Source organism: Ciconia boyciana, chromosome 2 (genome assembly GCF_034638445.1).
Source record: "Ciconia boyciana chromosome 2, ASM3463844v1, whole genome shotgun sequence".
Classification (NCBI taxonomy): Eukaryota; Metazoa; Chordata; class Aves; order Ciconiiformes; family Ciconiidae; genus Ciconia; species Ciconia boyciana.
This window is the reverse complement of record NC_132935.1, coordinates 110,124,299-110,147,143: the sequence shown is the minus strand read 5'-3', so window position 1 is coordinate 110,147,143 and position 22,845 is coordinate 110,124,299. Positions and strand designations below refer to the sequence as shown.

At 42.9% G+C, this 22,845-nt stretch overlaps 2 protein-coding genes across 2 annotated transcripts; both read right to left on the bottom strand.

The window, feature by feature from the left end:
• Positions 1–1,942: 1,942 nt before the first annotated feature.
• On the bottom strand, positions 1,943–12,517 carry RBFA (ribosome binding factor A). Its single transcript, XM_072853497.1, has 7 exons — positions 12,191–12,517; positions 11,451–11,493; positions 10,610–10,786; positions 7,958–8,070; positions 6,677–6,761; positions 4,408–4,481; positions 1,943–2,687 (listed from the first exon to the last, which is right to left on the bottom strand). The coding sequence occupies exons 1-7, from the start codon at positions 12,328–12,330 to the stop codon at positions 2,297–2,299; spliced, it is 1,023 nt and encodes a 340-aa protein (XP_072709598.1). The 5' UTR covers positions 12,331–12,517; the 3' UTR covers positions 1,943–2,296.
• Positions 12,518–12,973: 456 nt separating this feature from the next.
• Positions 12,974–17,662, bottom strand: LOC140647044 (probable 2-ketogluconate reductase). Its single transcript, XM_072851407.1, has 6 exons — positions 17,642–17,662; positions 16,755–17,139; positions 15,863–16,034; positions 14,317–14,495; positions 13,661–13,757; positions 12,974–13,281 (listed from the first exon to the last, which is right to left on the bottom strand). Exons 2-6 carry the CDS (start codon positions 17,134–17,136, stop codon positions 13,113–13,115), a joined length of 999 nt encoding a protein of 332 aa, XP_072707508.1. The 5' UTR covers positions 17,137–17,139; positions 17,642–17,662; the 3' UTR covers positions 12,974–13,112.
• Between the last annotated feature and the right edge of the window lie 5,183 nt (positions 17,663–22,845).

Genomic DNA, 22,845 nt, shown 5'->3' with positions numbered 1-22,845 from the left:
GTGTAACATTCATTTATTGTCTTTTACAGCTATAGTCTTGAGGTTACTATTACACTGGTAGCATAGTAGAGAAAACTTCCCACCCTGCTTCCCTGGGAAGCCAGCGGACACTGAGGCAGAGCAATAGCGAGAGGGAGGCCGGGTATGGGGCTGCAGCTGCTCCCACCCACCTGCTCTTGTGCCATTCTCCAGATATCCCCTGGGCCGCTTCTTCCTTCCAGTCCACCCCGCCTGGTCATTTTTAAGATTTCAATCTCTTCTAAATCTGGTTGCTTTTGCTTCGTTTTCCTCATCACCAGTTTCAGAATGGCTGTCCCATCCCTGGACACCCTGAGTAAGTGCTAGGCCATCTATCTTCTTCAACAAAGCCTGGTTTCTGTGACATTAGCTGTGGCAAGCAGAAGAGGTCAACTGCTCTCACTTGCTTAACAAGGGAGTAAAGGTACTAGGGCTGACAGTGAGGACAGTTTTAGTTGTTTTTAGATGAAATCTAATCTATGAACTGCAAACCTAGTTTATAGATGTCTAAACTAAACAAGTGCAGAGGTAATCAACTTTGTTCTCTTTGCTCTTTCAAAAGCCTAATATGTAGGGTTTTTTTTTTTCCTTTGTTTAACCTTTAGGTAGAGTCAGGACAGTCCCACATTTTATACAGCAGAAAATAAAGATGGAGACATTAGTATTCTGTGGATTCATTTAGCAAGTACCAATTAACAGGTTCCTGTCGTTCATTCAAAAAGTTAAGAGCTTTGTTGCCAAGTTGCGACAAATTAATGGCTAGCTTTGATTGACAGTGATACTGCACATGAACAGTTTCTGATATGATAAATACCCTCACTCACTAGAAAACAAACTAAAGCATCTACTTCAAAGTGTGTCCATCCTGTGGAATTTAGGAAGAACTCCTAGAAAGCCTGAACAAGGCATGCAGAAATTTGTGGGATTATTCACCTACTTCAAGTTAGGCAAGTACTAATGTGAGCTACAGCTTCAACATGTATCCTAATAAAAGTGATGCATAAATTTGTAAGATCCTGACCCTTACTCAATACAAGCTCTTAACGGCTTATAGGAATATCCTATGGACATTCATAGCCCATATCCTCTCCATATTCTTACAGGCAATCAATCTTCAGAATGTGCTTCAAGGGGATTATTAAATAGCTTACAGTGAATTTCAGTGTTCTTTGCTGACCTGAACTCCTCTCTTCAACCTAAAAATCCTTCAGACTATTTTTTATATTCTGGAGCTTACACTCACTGTCTTTTAAATCTTTTCAAAAAAACTCGAGCACCACACTCTAGCGCAACCTCCCCTGCATTGTCTGTCTTTACTTCCCCATTAACTACTGGAATTAAAAGTTGCTTATTAGAATTCCTTTTTACTACCTTGTTAGTTATAGCTTATTTTTGATGCTTCAGCCCTTCTGACTTGATACACTCATGCTATTATTTTTCACTTGCTTTGAGCCAGAAAGCTTTATTCTCACTTTTTATATGATTCCCCATTTCCCAATCTCAAACAGTTACTGGGGCATTCTTCCCTGCTGCTTTTTCTCCGCCTTTGAGTTTTTAATACATTTTTTCAGTCACAGTCAATGCTTTGCCCAATTTTACCCAACAGATGAGCAGTTCTCCATTCTTTTCTGGTCACAGTTCCCATTGCACAACTGTAAATTTCTGAATATTAAAATAAATATATTTATTTTCTTTTAGGGTTGTAACTTCATCGGCCATAATTTCAATGAGTTTCACCTTCTTGTGTAAAGAGTTCCCCCATTAGACTACGTCCTCTAGAGAATACCCTGTCTTGGTCTTTGTGCACTGAAGGCTACTCTTTGAACACCACTGCCATTATTTTGCTTCCCTCTTCCTTCCTGACCTTAGAATAACAGACACCATCGCTTTGTGATTATTTTTATCCAGATCACTCAAAAAAAAAAGAAGACATTTTATTTCAACACAGAAACCATAATTTTATTGGAAATAACCAACAAAACTGCAAGAAGTTTTAACTCAGTGCTGCACTACGTGTATTTTGTTATTGCAAAACTGTTCTCTGGTTGAAAGTCCTACAACTGCAGCAGCTTAAAAGCTGCTTAACAGAATGTCACAAGTAGCATTTTTGTTTTTCTTACATACCTTGTGCTAGCAAACCTCCCCACATGTGGCAAACCTATCAGTTTAAAAGAGGAAGTGGTAAACAGGCTGTACAAAACTAATCTTTCAGTATCTATGGCAGTCTTTTTTTTTTGCTATTGGCAGCCTCCATTTTAAAGGGAGTGGCTTTTTCACTTCATTTCAGTTTATCAGTAGGCTGACTTACAGTTTTGCCATCATCTGCTTCCAATTCATTTACCTCTTCCTGTAATTCATCCTCCAGTTCATAGTCCAAGATTGATTCAGTGTTATCATCCCAGTAATCAGCTTCGTCTCTGTCCAGTAAGTATTTCTGTGGTGTAATGTCATCATCAGGAGGATTCCTTGGTTTTTTCTTTTTCATTTTCTTTTGAATCTTAGAAAGCTGCTGCTCCTGCTCTTCTGTCCAAGCAATGCTTTCTGTATCTCTTGACACTTTCAGTCTTTTGTAGTCCATTATCTGCTTATTCAGCAGTTCATGATCAATACCAAAAAGATTAGACCACATGGGTGAATCTGAAGATTGAGTTGCTGAAGAGAACAGTTTACTGTGGAAAGGAAAGCAAATGTTGTGGGGTTTTTTTCATGTGTATATTTTAAGGGGCAATGGTAATTGTGACAACTTGAATAACACAGAAATAAACTGGAGTTTTCAGTTTGACTTTATGAATGCACTGTGTTCAGCATTGTGCTCCCTGTGTTAAGAAGGAAGAGATACCACCGTACTATGTGTCCAAGGACAGGCTGTGTATAAGCCTGTCAGCACATCAACAGATTTAATGGGAGGAAGCCAATACAGCAACTACATTCCAGATGAAACTGCTTGCTTCTGGCAAAAGGTATGCATAGGTAACAGAGTGAGCATGGGACCTGGGAGCCCCAAGGAAGTTAAGATTTCTCACAGCTCTTCCAAGAAGTGAGAAGCAGCAGCCTGTGCCCAGAACACATCAGACAGGCATATGAATGACAGCATATGGCACCTTAAGCTGGACTTAAGTATTTCCGCAAGACACAAACAGAGGAAGATGTTAGGTGCCCTGTGGGAAAGTCTGTCACAACAGTGATTTCTCCCAAGAAGCCATTTCCGATTTAAACCTGATGAACCGTCCCGTGACACGTTAAGGCACAAAAGGCATTTCCACCAACAGACTGCAGCACACAAGTGCAAGGCTGTGGCTTTGAGAGCATCCAGTCCACAGAATCATTATTCCAATAGATTGTTCAGCCTTATCCCCCAATAGCCAAAAATCCCTCACAGAAGAATGCTAAATTAACTTACTTTTTATTAACTTAGGGAGATTTATCAGTATACTTGTACTCATGTATAACAATCCAAACTTATACCAGAAAAAAAGTAGCCAAGTAGAGTAGTGGTAAATGTAGAGCTTTTATCCTCATGAGAAAATTATCAGCAAGAAACAAATATTACTGCTGCAAAGCATTTTTAAAAATTTAATTATCACAAACACATTGAGTCTTGAATTCTTAGAAATTCTAAAAATATTTCCCTCATAAAAGTAAATATACTAATACCAGAAGAAGTATTGGGTCTGCAAGTAACAAGTCTGATGACTATGTCGCTCAGAGCATAGACATCAAACACAGCTGATTTCTAAGACTGTGTTCTGATACCACCTTATGGGTTAGTTGCCTCTGAAAGCATATACACTATGCTGTTACAAGTGACCATTCAGTCATTCTCCACAGCTTAACAGAGGTCCACTTATATATAAAAAATAGACTTTCCCTTTCCATATTTGCAAACCTGTGGTCTGCAGCAAGGTACCTGTGCACGAGAACCAACAACAAAATAGCCTATGAAAATGTGTCTGCGCTAAAATATAAAAGTAAACCAGAGCATATATAATAAGCAATATTTTTCCTTAATTTTAATAAATGGGTGTAACATTGGTAAAGAAAGCTTAAGACACAAAATAAAATGCCATCCTCTATATTTAATTTCTGGGTTGATGACACACTAGTTTTGTCTAGGCTATTCCGTAGCCTCTTCTGTTAATAAAAGGCCCCAGCTGATCTCTTTAAAAACTGAGATGCCTTTTCGGTAAGGTCTTCCAAAAAGTCTCTCTCTTCTACTTTCTATTTCCTCACATGTTATGTTATGTTATGTTATGTCGCTGAACTCTGAGATAACACCAATGTACACACCTAATTAAAATATACTTTCTGTCGTGTCAAATAATACCCAATTTAAGTTGGCCAACAGAGATGAAAACAGACACTTGTACAATTCTGATTCAAAAAACCCACCTAGAATCATTTTGAGATAATGTTTCTACTTCTTCTGGAGGTCCAAAATCAGCGATTGACAATAATTCCTCAATCTGTAAACACATGAAGACAATACATATTAAAGGCCCTGTATTAAATTTACTTTGTTCACACCTACACAAGAAACAGACAAGTATCAAACAGCAAATATTTTATTTTCTACATGTTTGGAATATTTAGCAAAACCATTTCAAAATAGCCTTTTCCTCCATTTACATGGAACTGCTTATAATTCTTGCCTAGGAAGTTTGTGTCAAACAGCATAACTGATCCAGGGATTCCTACAAAGTTTTTTGCCTTATGTACATTCTGAACAGTTGGCTAGGGATTGTGTGACATATATCATTTTTGTTTTATTTGGTCTTCAGTCTGGCAAATCCTTTTTCATAACATCCTTGCACTAGGATTTTTTTCACTTCTTCCTCCTTTCTGCAAGTTTGTATTTCTATTGCAAGTAAATACTGAGTTCCCAACTCCTTTTTAACATGGCAACTAACCAGTAAATGCTACAAATCTAGTATATCCAGTGCTTATAGACTGTACTTAATTGTGAAAATTTTATCTCATTTGAAATTTTTATTCCTACTTTTCTTTACATTACTTCCCTTCTAATTCAACATATTCTTCTAGGAGTTGAATTGGATGGTCCTTCCCTGTCTTCCAATACTTAAAAATCAGGTTCAGCTATGTTATTTCAAGCCCTGTTATTCGAATCTGTGGATTACATAAATCTGATGATCTGCAAACTGTGAAAAGATGATCCACCTAAGTGCTTCCCAGTGCCATTCACTGACAGAAGCTATATAAGGAGAGTTTTTACTTGTCTTGTGTGGTTAACTTTCTTGGTGCCTATGCACTGAACTTGAAGGTAAGATAGTCCATGGTTTTCTTCTTCAAAAAGAGTAAGTGGTCATTTAACAAAGCTTGAGAAACAGTGATTAATGGAACAGGTTCCACAATAACAGACCTGAACAGCAGGACCTGCAGGAGTACATATTTGTAGCTCCATCTAGGTATGTTAATAACAGAGTAATAGTAATGACAAAGTGCTTCCATAATCACTTGTTACTTGTTGTGTAGAATTTCTCGTGTTGATTAGGGGGAGAATAACAACAAATATAAACAGTTTTCAGAAGTGTTTAGTTCATTTCTGTTCTTGTGCTTTTTGTTGATGCTAACGCAGGTGAAAAACATTTGCACTGTGGATCGGCATATTGGCATGAAACTCAGAATTTTTCTGACCACAGAAAGTTCAAGCAATTCACTGCAATTCTAGAGAGTCTGAAGTTCTTGTTATCCCTTCCAGCTCTGCTTATACACACCGCATGAGCCCATAAGTCACTAACAGTAATTGGTTGTAATAGTAACACATCTATGAATAAGGCACTTCAGGGCACAGAAATGTGAACGTGCTTTTTTCAACTAATGTTCTTTCCATTCACATCAACAGCTCGAGGAGACGTTTTTCATTAAATTCCACTCATTGGTTCATCTTTCTCTTCTGGAAATCTCAGTATTTAAGAGATCTCACTTCACAGTCCTAATGACAGCAAATTCATAGAAAACATCATTATGCTAGCAATATTTCAACTAGTTAAAACTATCAACATCTTGACAGAAAATGTGAAATAGTAAAGATAATTTTAAAAGTGAAAAAAAAAGTAGTATGAGTGATCTTACATCTTCTATGCAAAGATCTGCACTTCCCTAGAAACATGTTAACAATTGACAGATGGAAAAAGCTTGGGGTAAAAAAAACCTTAAAATCACTGATTAGATTCAATGGCATTTTAAAAACACATAACATTTAAAATGTGGAAGACAGCTCCTCAGACCTCATTTCTATAATCATGTATACCAGGCAACAGACAACTGCCTACCCTATATTATCCCTTAAAATTGTAATTTCATTTTTTAGGATTTCTTTATTGACCTAACGACCTGGCCTACAAGCTTCCCTGAAAACTTCACTTCAGAAATTTTAATAGTAGCGTCAAAAAAAGTTCATGAGGCGATAGCTACAAGGATTCTTTTACGTTGTATATAAGCATCAGTCTTACTGAAGATTCTTTGCTAAAATGCTTTGGAACATGAAGAGGAAAGGGTATAGACAAAGACTGATTTTTAATGTAGATTGGTAGAGCAATTGAATGAGCAGCTCTCTCCATATTACTAAGCATTATGGTATGCTAAGTCACCATGTTTGCATATCATTATCGTTGTACATTGAGTCAAAGATTACAATTACCTCTTTTACAGCTGCAGCTTCTTTGTCTTTTACAAATACTATTGGGGGTACATTTCCTAGAATCTGCTGACTCGTCAAAAGATACCTGGCAAAAATACAGCATTCACCAGTATGAGTAACAGTACAGCACCTCCAGGACAGATAAAATATGTTAAATTAATTCCAGCGGTACTGAAAATTTAAGGATATGGTTTGCAAAATTTACAGTCTGATGGGTATCCATTCAGGTTAGTGCTAAGCAATACCTCACTGCACAATCCCAACACTGAATGTATAACATACAAAAACTACTAGCTGCAGATCCCACTGAGTGTTGATGATATTAGATTTGTCCTAAATGCACAGGCTAGCACGGGCCTTTCCCCACTTCATTTGGCTTCCTTATCCCCACTGTATGGGTGAGAGCAATGGGGGATAGAACCCTCACAGCAGGGCAAGACAACTAGTCCTACATGCTAGCTGCAGGAAGGACTGACAGGGCTCCCCTTGTCTTCTTCCCAGCCAGCAACATTCCTTCTCAAATACTGAAAGCTGCCGGGAGTAGAAGAGAGCATTGTGCTGGAGCAGGAATTACACAGCCTAGGGAAACAGGGGGAAAGGAAATGGCTCTACAAGTATGCTTCAATGCCACCTTCCCCACGGGGTGAAGTCCTGATCCTCCAACAGACTGGCTGGGTAGCAGACGATGAGCCCAGGAAAGAGGGACAGACAAAAATCTCTATGATATCCTGAAAACTCACTGGACCCTCTGCCAAAAATGGGTAAAAGCATCACAATACACGGTAGCATCCCAACATTTATTTTTTGGTATCAGTATTGTGAAGAATTTCTGTAGTACCAGTCATCCCTTCTGGAGGTCCAAATTGTCCCTAGCGATCAGAATTGCCCAGTGAATCTGTAAGGAGATACTTGTAATTGCCAGTCCTCCTGCGCAGCATCATATTCTGGCCTACTGTTGTGCACAGCATGTCCAGCCCACCATCACTAATACAACGAAGTGAAACTTCATCCAAATTCCTCTTTCTTTCTGCTCAGCCCAGTCCAATCCTAGGAAAGCACAGAAGCCAAATAAGCCAGCTGTGCTCCAGCAGGAGAATATACAGCTGGTCTGACACAGTCATCCTGTGAAGCTCATCACAGGAGATGCTCTGACTCCAAATATCTAAAAACCTAAAGCATCCTAACAGGTCAGATATAGATTGTCAGAAATACTTAAGAAATGGTACTAGTACATGGCTATGAATTTATGAAGTGGTCTAACTGTTTATCCCATAGCAGTACCGTATACGTGGAGCACTCTTCCGCAGCACACTTTCAACGTAACTTTCATTCTCCACAGTAGCAGCAGGATTCCAGTACACACGACACGCTGAAAAGTTTGATGCCAGGGACACCTGCAAAAAGACAAACATTTCTTTAAAATTATATATATACACACTCTTCATATACAACAAAGTCTCTAATTCATGAATAAGCATACAGTGACCCAAACCAAATATGTAAATTCTTAGGAGAATCTCTTCTTCCATCTCTGCTCTTAAGAACCAAAATTACTTTACAGAGGTAGAGTTTAACACCAAATTAGATTTATATTCAGTACCTGAAAGGACTTTTTTTATTTAGGCGAGTCACTGCCTAATCTCCCCTTCAACTGAAATTAAACAGGGAGAAGTCTGTCAATACCTGTATGTTACTGACAGTGCTACATTTAGTCAATGCGACAGTGCTACCATCACAAATAGTCCAGAATGACAATTTATGGCATGTTGTTTTGGAATATAGTTGAAAGTGTAAGTTTCCACTAAAGAAGGACCTGTGACACTGCCTGGTTTGTTGTCACCCAGAGTTTGGTTTTGATATTGACAGAAAAGAGGATGTCCTCCATGCTACTGTAATGTAAGAGTCTCTCCAGCTCTAAAGCCTGCTGGGAACCTCCAGTGCTGTAGCTCACTAACAGATAATATTCATAGCTGTCATGCATGCAACTGAAAATGCATGGTGTGCAGGGGCCAAAGCACACATGAGATAGACCAAGAATCTTCCTGAAGAATAAACTTCTGAAACACAAATTGGATTCTGAAAGATTTCTATAACTGTCATTCATCGCATCTAGCAGCGTCTTACAGAACAGGTTCTCGCTACGAGAGTACACTCAGCAAAATTCTAATAACCTATCTGGCTCAACCAAAGGAAAGAGCCGAGGAAGAGGGAGAAGGCATAAACTACCCATTAGAAGGCACAGTTCAGAGGTCATCTAGTCCAGAAACCAACTCTTCAAACAAATAGGTGTCTACAGACGTTAGCAGGAAAAGACAACTCCATCAGAGTACTCCCAGGAATCAAACCTGCATCACAGTCTGCTGTTGACAGTGCTACTCTTTCCTAGGGCAGAATGGACTGTCCCCAAAAACCAAAGTAGACACTGCTTTTTTCCACCACCAAATAACTCCTGCCTCGGGAAACCCATCACTCATTAAAAAAAACCCCACAGTGATCATCAACTGGCTGTTTCTACTGGAGGATCAAACCTCCCCCATCTCCCACACTGAGTCTAATGTAAGCACATCAACAACCCTGTCTAACACAAGCCATTTCTTCATCATCACGAGTAATATTATCGAGTGGATAAAAGTTTGATGTATCAAGCCTGAAGCATGATTCTTATCTGTATTACTATTATGTAATTTTAACTTTTTATACCAAAAAAAACCCAAATTCTGATGGATTGTAGAAAGCCTACTAGAATATTTATTTTGATAACGGAAGTAACGATATTGGACCAGAATCAGCTCAAGAGTAAATCAGGACTGAGTCTCAGCCACGTCCCAGTGCACCAGGAACACTTAAGCACTATGCAGTTATAATAAAATCTGTACTATATTTGGAAGAAGGCTGTTTCTTTCCCGCTCTCATAAGTTGTTTCATTTACAGCAATGCCTCCTGAAAGTGCTGTGGCTTGCCTACACTAACCAGTATTTTTATGTGCAGACATGCCATCCGAGTTAGACAAGCAATCCTCAAAGCCCTAGAGAGAGAGAAATACTTTATGAAGGATACTGCACATACAGAGTCAAAAGATTCATCTTGCCCATGTAATTTTAATCACTTGCCTGAAGACAGAATGAATTCAGCTGGCAACAACATCTGTTTCAATCATAAATGACAAACCCCTTTTCATAAATGCAGCTATGAGGTGCAATTTTTTTTCCATGTTTCTAACTAACAAAGCTAAGTCCATCAAGCTTTTAAGCCAAACACTGGTATTGTTTAATCTTAACAAAACAGCAAACAGAAGAAAAAACTACAGACAACAAACAAGAGACTGACTTAGCTCCTGAATCAGAGCTTTAACATCCCTTTCAAACCCATGAAATATGACAACACTAGCTACAATTAGGTACAAATTCCAATTCTTTCTGGAACCTTGCTTGCCAGTGTCATTTTCTTAGGCTTGCCTTTTTTTTTAATTAAGCTCATGCCCCACTTAGGTCTTCCGCCTGTGTAATGACGCTGGTGAGGGTGTCAACAAGGAGGTACCAACTCTCACACAGCTGCATGAAGAAAAGGCTCTTGGAAAGATACACTTAGGTTGGTAAAACCAGGCACCTCCTTCTGAAAGGGCAAGGCAAATAGTCCATGTCTGAGTAGCAGAAAAAAAAAAGTCATACCAGGAGAATCACCATTTAGTTGGCCTAAGTAGCATTTGCATTAGAGTGACAAAGGTCTACTAAGCCAGGTACAACAGCAGCAAAGTTCTCCTAGTGTCCAAGTGAATCCAGAGCCTCATCTTGCTGTGCTGTGCCACATCAGAAGCAATGCAGTCAAACTCCTCCTGCACACATCACAACACCCAAGGAAGCTCCTTTGGCGCACCATGCCAACCTCAAGGCGTAGTCAGAGCAACTCAACACAAGCTGTAGCTTTGGCACTTGCCTTGCAGATTTCCAGCTTGAGATCATAAAGTTCTTGATTAACTTCACAGGTAGTCATCATCTCTGCCACAGCTTTATGAATAAGACTATTCAAGACTCTGCAGCGTATGTTATCTTCTTTCCTAGTTTTTGTCTGGTTATCTTTCATTACAGAGGCCAACTTGGTTGGTTTATACATCTTTAAAAAAAAACACCACATTAATAAGTAGTTACAAACTTGTATTAGGCAATTATATACAGTTTTGTGCACTCTACTAAGTATGCTCTTAGAATGCCATTACTGGAGCTGTAATGGCTTTATATAGGTCTTATGTATCAGGTGTTTCAATAAAGTATATTTCTGTTCACAAAATCTTTGACTTTCATGTATTACTCAAGGTTTTTACTCAAAAGTATTACTCAAGGTTCTTTATTATTTTGTAGCAAGTTATACTGCTCAATAAATCAGTTTTCTAAAATACAGCACGTATTAACTGCAAAGCATTGCTTGTCTGAAAAACAAACGTGAAAATTTGTTTTCTGTAAAAATAAAACTAAGCTGGTATACAGAAGTTTTAATCTGGATCAGTTCTCTGCTATGGGCTCAAGAGCGTGCAAGAGAGTGTTGGTGCTGGTGCAGATGAAAGATCGGTACAGAAGAAATGGCCATGGGGAGCCAAACGGCTTCTCTCAACAGCAATCCTGGCATGTCACACTGAAACTGGAGCTCTAGTATGCATTCACAAAGTTCTGCTATTTCTCCACCAGAAAATGTTTTTTTCCAAAGTTAATCACAATGGCAGAAGCAGAAACCAGTTCCTCCTGGCACAGATAAACACAGCACCTTAAAAGCTCACACTTACCATTTTAGATCCCAGGGTAGGGCTGTCATACCAAAGCTTCTTTCTTTTGGAAAAAGGAAAGGAAATCAGCTTTATCTTTCAGCAGCTCAGAGAAACAACGGGTTCCCTGTGTAATTAAAACGTCACCTGCCCTGAAGGCACACGACACAACACCCAGGTTTTCATGTCTGCAGGTAGTTTTCCCCACAGCGGTTACAGGCGCGGGTGGGGTGCGGGGAGCAATGCTTCCATTCACGGCTGAGGCTGCACGTGGAGGGGGGGAAAGAACAACCCTAAGGTTTCTTTAGAGATCGGTGTAACCTGGCACAGTACTGAAGCACCGTTATCAGAGCCCCACGGGCACCGGAGATGCTGCTCGCAGGGCGACTCAGGGTGGGTGGCTCTCCCCCGTGCTACCGGGAACACGGGAGCGCCCCCATCCGAGCCTCACAACCCCTCTCACATAACTTCGCCCAGTGCCCACAAACCACCCTGCCAGGGCCCGGCACAGGCACGGCGGTGCGGGCGCAGGCGGAGCACGGCCCGGCCCGGCCGGGAGCCTGGAGCACACTCGCCAGGCCGCAGGCAGGCACGGCGAGGCGCCCCGCGGGAGCACGGCCTGCCCGCGCCGGCGGAGGCAGGGCAGGCCCGGCAGCCCGCCCGACCCCGGCCGCCTCAGCCTGCAGCGAGGCCCAGCCCAGCGGGAGGGCCTGCTGCCCGCCAGCCCCCCGACCCAGCCCGGCCGGCGGCCCCGCACCTACTTCTTTTTGCGGAGCATTTTCTTCAGCAGGTCCCTGGAGCCGCTCAAGGCGCCGGAGCTGCGCAGCGCCCGGCACCAGCGCGGCACCGCCGCCTCCTGCGCCCGCCGCGCCGCGCCCGCCGCCGCCCGGGCGCTCCACATGCTGCCGCAGTGGCCTGGCCTGGCCTGGCCCTGCCCGGCCCGGCCCGGCGGCGTGGAGCTCCCCGCCCGGCGGCTCCGGCGGTGCCGGCTCCCCCTCGCGGCGCTGCGGCCCGGGCCTGCAGCGCCCCGGCGGAAGCGGCGGTAACAGCCGCGCCGGCGGGCAGCTGTGGGTGGCCGTGCCGGCGCCGGGAGGGAAGGAGGGGGGCTGAGCTGCCCTGGGGCGCAGGCGAGCTTCGGGGCCCGAGCAGGGGGAAGGCTCATACACACACATAGCCAAGCCCCGTGCAGGCATAGCTATGCACGGGCTCTATTACTTGGATAAGTGAGTTATCTTGGAGGTGAAAATAAACCTGGTTGCTGCGTTTCCATTAAAAGGCTGCCCCAGCAAAGGCCTTGCAAACTATTCCGCAAAGATAATAAGCATTGCTGCTGGAGCGTCAGGAACAGCCGGTCTAACATACCGCGGTTTGCTGTGCCATGTAGTTCGTCGGTGGCACTAGAATACGATTTAAACGTCCTTCAATTTGGTGTTACATTGATGGCCATTTTTAAGAGGATGCAAGCAAAATAAATTACACTGATGCAAGACTCTGGACTCGAGTTTTTCATTGAAGTTCATGACAAAATACTGCAGTTTTCCACACAGAATCGCTTTTGGTTATTTAAATGAATTAAACCCATACATTATACATTTTATCTGTATGGCACACATGGGATAATTACATGAAGAGTGATCAAATTACTGTTTCCTCACACCAGGATAAACACTAATGGCATTAACATTAAGTGCAGGCCACTTTACAGAATACTTCATTAGGGACAGGAAGACCTGCAAGACCTGCTTGTATGCTTTCCGTCATGTTTTCCATCATAAGGCGGCGTGTCTTTTTGGTGGCGCTTCCAATGTGAGGAGTTATTATAACATTCTTCAGCTTTAACAAAGGGTGATCCCTGGGAAAGGAAAAGAAATACTGAGCTAGTCACTCACAGACCTTTCATCTCTTATTTCGTCACCTGAAGGGAACCAGGGAAATATTTAAAATAATAATTAAAAATAAAAACTAATTGCATGACCCAAGCATACGCAGAGGAGTTCAAACTCCTGCCTGGCTTGCAGGATTTTTATGCAACAAATCCTCCAAATGAGTCAGTGTGAATTTTGTGTGGCTAGGACAGAAGGATTGGGGACATCGCTTCAGTAGGACTAGTGCACATACATCATGTACTCCTACTAACAAAATTATGTAACTTCTCACGCGCTCACAAGCTTGTACTTATTTTGAACCACACACATACTCTCATTTATATTTAACTGAAAAACATGTCCTACCTTGGCAAAGGTTCAGGATATGTCACATCCAGAGCAGCCGCCTTAATAACTTTCTTTTGAAGGGCTTCCACCAAAGCATCCTGATCCACAACGAGACCTGGGTTACAGTAAGAAGGATACTCTTATTTTCATATTCTGTACTGTTCTCTCACCATCCTTTTGGGCATGGTGGTCAGGCAAATGGCAGGGCTAGCAATGTTCACAAAGCAGAAGCAGCAGTAGAGAGAGGGTGGTGAAGCACAAGGAGGAAGCTTGAGTATATGCATCAGAGTTGGACAGTCAGGAATTTTAAAAGGCAGTACAGTACGTAGCACCATAAAACAAAGTACAGTGCCAGACTTCAGAATGGGCTGTGCCACCCTGATGCATGTTAGCAACAACAGTGCACTAAATAAATAAAAAGCCTAAGGAGATTATACAAATATACACGGGCTTCTAGCACTCCAAGCTCACTAACATTTCAGAGACCTACTTGCTCATAATTACGGAAATGCTTAAATGTTTTGCTGAGATATGACCACAGACATCAAAATAATCTAGTAATCAGAGAATTTACTGAAAATTTCAGAGTGACGGACTCTGTACTAGGGTTGGGTTTTCCCAGGACTTTTTATGCCAGCAAACCATAATGCAGTTTTGTTTATTCCGCACCCTACCTCTGCTGATATTAATGAGAGTAGCTGTGGGTTTCATCAGCTCCAGCTCCCTCTTCCCAATCAGTTTGTGTGTCTGTGGAGTCAGATTCACAGACAGCAACACAAAATCTGACTGCTGGAGCAAATCATCTATCTTCTTATAGTAAATAGCTCCAATGGCACTTTCTTCTTCCTTGTTTCTGAGGGGAAAAACCCAAAATTAAACTGCAGTAGTAAGCAATAAGAAAAAGTTCAAATCACCATTAGAGAAAAGGTTTCTTAGTTGTTTTCTTCACTCCATAGTGCAAAGCAGGTAGCCAGTTATCTGACTGAAACTCAGTAAAGAGAAATGTTAGGCTGTTTCCCACAATACCAAGTGCACTATACACAAATGTGCAGGACTGTACCTGTGGGGATGGAAACTAAGAAATCAGTATCATGTAAATGCACTGAATGAATAATAAAATAAATGCATTTGTGTCACAGCTCCTGGTTGTAACAGGGATTCTTTTCCAACCCAAAAGCAAAACCGATGTTTGACATGAATTCCCTTCCCTGTGAAAAGTAACTAATCTGAAAATTACTGATGAAACCCATAAGACAGGGCAGGGGTTAAATCTTCAGAAATTTGTGTCAGCAGCAGTCTGCTTGCTCTGTGCATCAGTCCTGGTTCACTGAAACCACATGCTGCAGGACCTGCCAGTGCATTTGATCTGTATCAGGACAAGCGTGGGGCATGTACTGCCCAGCCCCCCTCAGATTCCCACAAAAGAAAAGGATGGGATGGGCCTGGTGGGAGCCATGGCATATGTGAAGGGCACATACACCTCATCTAGAAGACAGCAAACAGGCTGGCAAGTCCGGCTCTTCATTGTCAGCTGGCTCTGAAAGAGGAAGATGTCTCTGCCTGTGTCCCTGCCTCACCTAAGTCACAGGAGTTATGTCCTCCCAGACTCTCTCTCCTTTCCTCAGTCTATTGCAATGTCACCGACATGACAGGAAGGCCCAGGGAGCCCTGACTCACAGGGAAACCAGTGAGACGTATCTCTCCCATTCCTTCCTGACTTTGTTTCTGTATAAATTGGGAAATTAATGACTGTCTTGAAGCAAGTGTATGTACTTTGCCACTTAAAATAAAGAGCCAGTAATAAGGCAGCAACTTATTGCCATGGACCTGAGGGAACCACCAGCCCTGGCTGTCCCTGCCTGCCCCCCCCGGGGCTTCCCCACATCCCAGGACCCCATGGCAGCTCCCCCTGGGGCCGTCAGCCCCTGCCCCAGTGATGCCGCAGCAGGGCTGGTCTCCAGCTCCCCGCAGCCCCGGTCTGGCCTCCGCCCTGCCTCATCAACATGAGCTCACCTGATGATTTGGACTTTTGGGTGAACCTGGCCACGATCTGTGGCCCTTGCTGCTTACTGGCACAATATTTAATAACACTAGTGCAGAGAGCACATAGTCCTACCCTAACACGGAGAGAACAGGAGATCAGTTTGGCAGTGAAAGGTACAAACAATGTTTAAAAGCAGTGACAAAATAGACTTTGCATGGAGCTGCAACCAGCTTTACCTCTGGTTCCTGTTGTGGTACAAAATCTTCATTTCAAAGGCTTTGGCTCTCTCGGCCACTTTGTAGCCAATGGTGCCCATTCCCACGATCCCCAGGGTCGCCCCAGAAACCTCAGCCCCCAGCCAGTCAGCGGGGAAATACTCCGTGTCGGCGGAGACTGCCATCTGATAGCCTTGGAGGAGGGAAAAGAAGGAAAAATGTCATACCTGCCCATCATCTCTCTCTGCCTGCGGCACAGATTATTGCGCCATTGAAATGCACCTTGCCAACACAGCTTCTTACACATGGTGGTTCATCAGCAGGGCTTATGAAGCTGGCAGTGCCACAGGTGTCACCTACATTGTAAATACTGAATGGTGCAACTGATGAATCAGTTGTAGTATCATCAAGACTTTCAGTAAGGCCAAAATATGATTCCCAGCTATCTTGCAGATACACCAAAGTTATCATGGAAAAGAAACACAGAGCATGGTGGACAGATTTCTGGACAGCTTGTTTGTAATGACTCAGATACATGTCAGCTTGGCAAAGACAGGTTTTAAGCCTCCTTGAAAACATCTCCTTTTAATACCCTTTTATTAAAACTTGAAAAGCAAGACTGCAGTGAACAAGTAGAACGAATAAGTGGCTACGGGCTGAGGGAGAGGAGACCTGAATTTAGGGCTGTCTGAAGAAGAACACATCTACCTTGCTGATACGCCTGTTTGGAAATGGTATGCACTGCGTGCAAGTTCTTGTAAACATGACAGATTTGTCTTAACTTTTTCCTCATCCCTGTATTTTCCTGTATTTCTACTTTTAAGCTTACCTTTGCATCAGCACATACTTTCTAACTGCATGTTTTGAAGAGTCACCTTTCCCATAAAAAGACTAAAACCATTTCAGTTATTACCTTCCACGAGTCTTCTGGAAGATGCCAGCATCAAAGCCATCCCCATGTCTGCAGTGTCAGTGGAAACAACAAATGGAGTGTTGGACACTTTCACACCATAGCTGGAGAGGAGGTTCACGTCCAAGTGATCTATTCCCACTCCAGAGCTTGCAACTATCTTCAAGTTAGGCAAGCTCTGGAGCAGCTCTTCATTAATAACTGGTTTGTGATACCACATATAAATAGCTCTGATCTTTTTCCCGAGAAATTTCTTGTTTTCAAGATATTCTTTCATGGTGATGAGATGAAAATGTTTCTCCAGAAATTCAATGTGGTCTTCATAGACTCCATGCTTCCCTCCTATACAGTCAATTAGCACACAAGGCAGTTCCTGACCCTCCATGCCCTACAAAAGCAATGAGAAACCAAAAGGACTTGTTCTTAAGTGACTCATTATACCTTTTTTAAAAAACAGGAATTGACTGGCTCCATTACATGCTGTTTTCCCACTTGATGACAGAGTTGGCTAAAGTTATGTACTCCCACATGCAGAACTTTTCTTGTGTTCTTCCTGCATTATTCAGAAGGATATTCAGTTTTTATATAATCTTGTTAATACCACAAGAAAACATTGGTTCTGGCATACCAGCTATGCTAACACTTAAACAAAAGAGCTACCAGATGTTACTCCTGTTCAATATTCAATATTTAAAGGCCAAAGTCTTGATAATTTAAGAATGTGGCCATGTGAGTGGAAGGGTATCTTTTAGCCCCCAAGTTCTGCCTTTGATTGCCACATACGCAACCATATTAAGTAATTAGCATGAATGAGATTATCTCAGGAAAAGTCTTGTTAACATAACAGAGCTATAATTTGTCAACTACGAACTTTGGAGTTATCAATTTACCTCCTGAACGTAAGTTTACCCTTTTTTGCCTCGGTCTCCTTCAGTGTCCTGACAACTCTTCACTCTGCCGACTCTGGAAAGAATCAAGTCTATTATCTCAAGTTAAAGACAAGAGCCACTTAGGAAAGAGCCGTAGGGTCAGAGGTCCAGAAAAGACAAATGTGCGTTGGGCCCGACACCAGCCGGCAGCCCTTCTTCCCTGGCTGAGCACAGGCAGGGTGCCCAGCTCCAGGGCTGCTGAAACAAGGCGCCGCTGCTCTCCCACCGCCTGCCTGACAGGACCAGCGCCCCCCCTCCTCCCGCAGCTCTCCAGCCGCCGGAGCGCGGTGTCATGGCTAGTTTTCCCCGCTTAGGGCGGGTTGAGCCCTTTCTGAAGGCGTTGGCAGTTGTCCCGGCGAGCCCGCAGGTGGGACTAGAGATAGGAAGGCGCTGGACCGGCGGCCGCAGGGCTCGGTTCGGCCCTGAAGGACGGCAGGGAACGGGCGAGATCCCCTCCTGGTCCTGCTCCCAGCCAGGGCTGGCCGTCGGGCGGGGCGCGGAGACCCCCGTGAGACCCCCGTGCCCCGCACGCCCGGTCCTACCGACGGTACCGCCGACCTCCCGTTGAGCCGCGGCGACGCGCGGCCGTGGCTGCAGCGGGGGCCGAGGCGCGGAGGACCCCGGGGGGACGGCGGGCAGCCGCGGCCGGTGGCCGCCCGCCCGGCAGAGGCGCTCCCGGTGCCCCGGGCCGGGGTGTCCCGCGGAGCTGCACGCAGCACTCACCCGCGCCGGCCCCGCTCGCCGCCGCCGCGCCCCGGCCGGGCCGCCGGGCCGTGGGAGGACGGGGGCGAGGGCGAGGGCGGAGCGGGGCCGCCCCGCGCTGGCACCGCGCCGGCCGCCCAAGCGGGGGCTGCGTGGCCGTCCACACCCCCGCCGCGGGGCCAGGTGGCTGCCTGCGGCCGCCCGCAAAGGTGCATCCGCGGGCCGGCGGTTGGGGTGGATGAGGAGGAGAGGAGGTGCCAGAGCGGCGGGAGGTGTACCCCAAACCCCTCGGGGGAGCCGAGAGAGAGCAGCAGGTGTTCACAAATAATTGTATGGTTTCAAAAATGTATCGTGTGTCTGTGCTGTTAGTAATTTCAAAATAATCGGGATTTTGCATTAATGTCAAGCATGCTGTTTTTTCCATACTGTCGTTGAATACCAGCTATGGTCGGGTCTCTCTGTTGGTCATTACACTATTCCCACGTGAGTTAACATGGCACAACGAGTTGTCTCTGGCCGGCAGACACCAATGACAGATCTTGTTGCATGCATGAAGGTCTTTTCCAACCTAAATGATTCTAAGAATACCCTCAAAACCTTTCTTCAAGAGCTAAGCAACTGGGGCAGGCTCAGGTGCTCAGTCACTGCAGCTGTTATCCCGGCTACAGGCAGTCCTGTGCCTATCCCAGCTGAGAAATGTGTGAAGGTTTTCCTGACAAGGTTACTTGGAGCGTGAATCCCTGGTGATGGAGGCTGCCATGTACAGCTTCAGTACTCTATTCGCTAAACCTGTGCTGGAGCGATCCCCCTTGCTGTGCCAGTGGTCAGCAGACACTCGAGAGGGTGCCTGGCTTCTGGGGTGAGAACAGCTCAGGAGCCGGGAAACCCCGCTGCTGCGGACACTGGGGACCTCTCTCCTTCCACGCTACGAAATACCCAGCAATTGCGCACTGCTGTGTCTCTCCTGACTACTCTAGGGCTTTGCAGAAGAATGGATTACAAAATCGTGTCTTCTTGAATTCTACCAAACACGTTTTGATATGCTGAACATTAAGGCAGTCAAGTTTAACACCAAATCCTCTATAAAATGACTAATGAAGGGATAAAGTATAATAAAGTGTTGTAATAATTATACAAAACCATAAATTGTTCTTGTTATCCTGGTGATTATTTTTGAGTATCATTTGCTTACATGGATTTCAAGTTCAGATGGTTAAAACTTTAAAGCAAAAATTCATTAACCAGCAAGGTGGAGTTACAGCATATTAACTGGATTCTTAGTTAAGCCTACTTGAATTTTATTCTTTTAAAAAAAAGCAACAGACGCTAAAATGCTTACACATTCCCTGTTTCACATCAACCGCTTCCAAGCTTGCTGAGAAGACATAATGGGTGATCTTTTAACTTACTGCTCACATTACAATACCTGAGATCAAAGGACCACTGTAAAGCCCCCTCAAAGACACAAGTCATTCCAGCTATGAATCGAGGAAGGAGGGCAACCACTTTTGAGTAGTGAAGGTTAAAAAAAGAATTTGGAAGGACAACACGGTAGTTTTTCCCTTTGTATATCAAATAAACAAATTTGAATGAGGAAAATTAAGAAGCAATTAGTCAGAGGAACCAAAAAAAAACTAGTCAAAGGAATGTTACTCTTTTTTAAGCAAAAAACCAGGACATACATATCAAATGTCAAGAAAATGGATGTGTTATCTGGTTAGATGTGGAGAGAAACAGATGGCTTCAAAGTTTTTTTGTGTAACTTGAACATTTAATTTTCAAGTTATGGTTCAGGAGCTGATATATCTCTATAGGAGATATATCTCTATAGCAACATACATGACAGAAGAGGTCAGGAAGCCATTTATATTTTGAGTGATTGAAGAGCTGTTTGAATTACTAGGACACAGAATGCCACAGAAAGTAGAGTGTGGGCAGCAACCAAACAATAGGTACCATAAGCTAAGTCTGATTAAGGTTAAACAAGATGAGAGTGTTGCACCAGTGAACTATCATGTTCTAAGCAGATTTAATTTGTAGAGTACCTTAAAGACCTCCATGTGTGTGTTAAGCTGAATTACATAGTGTTGCAGTGTGCTATTAGTTTTCTATTATAGAAAAGTATCATACCGACATTGTGACAAAGTTCTCTGAAATTAGTTATGTCTATGTGTACGGGGAGAGAAGTATTGCACAGTCTGTGAACTTCATTCCCGTTATTAAATATTGCCATTGGTGTCCATGTAATACTGCAGGGCAAGCTGATGCCTGCAGTCTTAATAAGGTGCTTGCATAATAATTGTTTCTTAGGATTAGACTTTTGAAGTATTGCGTTAGCCTAGAATATTTTTGTATCATGTAATACATTTCCCAGTTGGGATGTATAGACTGGCTTAAGCATGAAACTGGATAAGGACATACACTTCCCACGTCTACGTTATGTTATAAAGCAGTATTATATGTGACCAGGATTCATAGGAGAAAAAAAGCAGAGGCAGCAAATCTATATTCATGAGTTTGTTGTTTCAGGCAAGGCCAACTCAAGCGATGCATTTATTGTCACTGACTCTAAACCATCATAAAATGCTATCACTAACCCATCTGCTTGCCATAGGTGACGCCAGCTTTCCCAGTAGACTACTGTAGCAGCACTTTATGCCAGATCATGTACTGTTTGCCCATCAAAAGGTTTCAAACAAACCTGAATCAATGGAGTGAACTGTAATGGATCATCTCTTTGCTCATGTGGCCACTGCATTTTTTGATCCATTTTTAGTAATTGTAAGATTGGATGTATTGTGTTTTCCAAGCACAATCTAAGCAGAATAGCAGAGATTGGAAACAGCATCTAGTAAGTACAGGAAGGTTTCCTTAACTGTATGTCAGTTAATTTGATACTATTCAATAAATATTTATAAATTAAGGAAAGGTGGGAAACAAAGGGCCAGTTTTTGCAATGTAATTTGAAAAGAGAGGCAGTTGCTTCCTGCAGACATTTTGGGAAGCTGCCCTTCAAGTGATGACTTCCAGTCTGTGGAATGCCAAGTCGTTAGGTGTTGTGTGCAAGTCAACCCATCACTCCAGTGACTGACAGATATCCTGTTGTCTAGCGCTGTGTCTTCCTCTCTAAAGCACCCCACCGGCAGGGAGCACTTCTGTAACTAATCAGCCCAGATTCTTGAAATATCTGCAAAAGTAGAAATAAAACTCCAAGCAAATGCCAAGCATGTTATATTGTTTTATGTAGAAGTGAAATGAAGTACTATATCTGATTTTATGTTTGCTGCTTCACATCTGGAGAAAAGTTTGCATGTGCAAAAGCTTGTGTGGTTTTTCCAGTTTTAGGATATTGACCTAATAAAAGGTATTTTTTTTCTCTCTGTTATTTTAGCTTCTTGTAGCTTTGTTTTCAGCTCTGTAATTTATTGCTTAGCCTTTTATTTTGAAAGAATAAACTTATTTTTGTCAAGGACATACAGGTGACAATGAAAGGCATACTGGGCACCTGTACCTCAGAGAATAGGGAGGTACCTGGGACAGCCTTGAAATTCTTGCCAGCCAACTTGCTGCTCCTAAAAAGCTGCAATGTTGTTTCCCTGAGCTGCAAGAGTTGGTAACATCATCATATGTTAAACCGCAAGGAAGTGTCTTTTGGCAAGCACCAGTGACAACCTGCAAGAAAAAGGAAGTGGAAATGGCTCTGTAAAGATGCATGAGACTACAGGCAAAATCCTGGCTGCACTAAATGGCAACTTTCCTATAAATTTTACTGATAGGAATAATCATACTATTCATAAAGTCATACCACATAATAAAATGCATAGCACTGCCATTCTTAGTTGTGTATTGGTTTGTTTGTCTTTTGGACTTGTATTAAGACAACAGAGAGTACATAAAGACAACTGAGAGGACAGCAAACTTGTTTCCTACAAAGCTTTAGTGAGGTGGATAAGCATTCTTCTATTTAAAGAGATCCTTTTCCTGTGGAATTTGAATAATTAATTGTAATATAGGTGTTATTTCTAGTGGAGGAAAGCCATGGGATTTTGATTTTTTCTATAATAATTGCAGTAACAAAAACAATTTGTCAAAGTTTTTTTTTTCTCTTTACAGTAGTGGAGCTCCCGGTTATATCTTGTTTCAAATATAGTTATTCCTGCGAATATCTAGAAGCAGTGATACAAAGGAAAACATATAGATTTGGATTTTAATGCTGTGTGTGTTTTTACAGACTTTTGTGTTCCCACTAATTTACAGAATGGTGCTGGAGGCTTAGAGGGCTCCAAGTGTTCTTCCAAATATTTGCACAAAGTTGAAAATATGGAGGTAGACTGCACATAAATTTGGTATTACAAACATAGTAGCACATTCATCTTGAAGACTAATTTTCCTTAGTGCTAGTACTTTAAGTTGTATCCTAAAATCCAGTCTGCTTTGAATAAGTGATTCTGAGTATGTTTCTG

Bases quoted from the DNA above. Each gene is read 5' to 3' on its own strand.
- LOC140647044 (XM_072851407.1), bottom strand. From the start codon at position 17,136: ATGGAGGGTCAGGAACTGCCTTGTGTGCTAATTGACTGTATAGGAGGG. The intron at 16,035-16,754 runs GTAATAACTGAA...CCCTCCTCCAAG, and splicing joins TTCCAGAAGACTCGTGGAAG to GCTATCAGATGGCAGTCTCC. The intron at 13,758-14,316 runs GTAGGGTGCGGA...ACTGTAACCCAG, and splicing joins TCTCATTAATATCAGCAGAG to GTCTCGTTGTGGATCAGGAT.
- RBFA (XM_072853497.1), bottom strand. From the start codon at position 12,330: ATGTGGAGCGCCCGGGCGGCGGCGGGCGCGGCGCGGCGGGCGCAGGAG. The intron at 8,071-10,609 runs GCAAGTGCCAAA...GTCTTTTTGCAG, and splicing joins TCAAGCTGGAAATCTGCAAG to GTGTCCCTGGCATCAAACTT. The intron at 2,688-4,407 runs GTGGGTTTTTTG...TCCTTTCCACAG, and splicing joins TTATCTCAAAATGATTCTAG to TAAACTGTTCTCTTCAGCAA.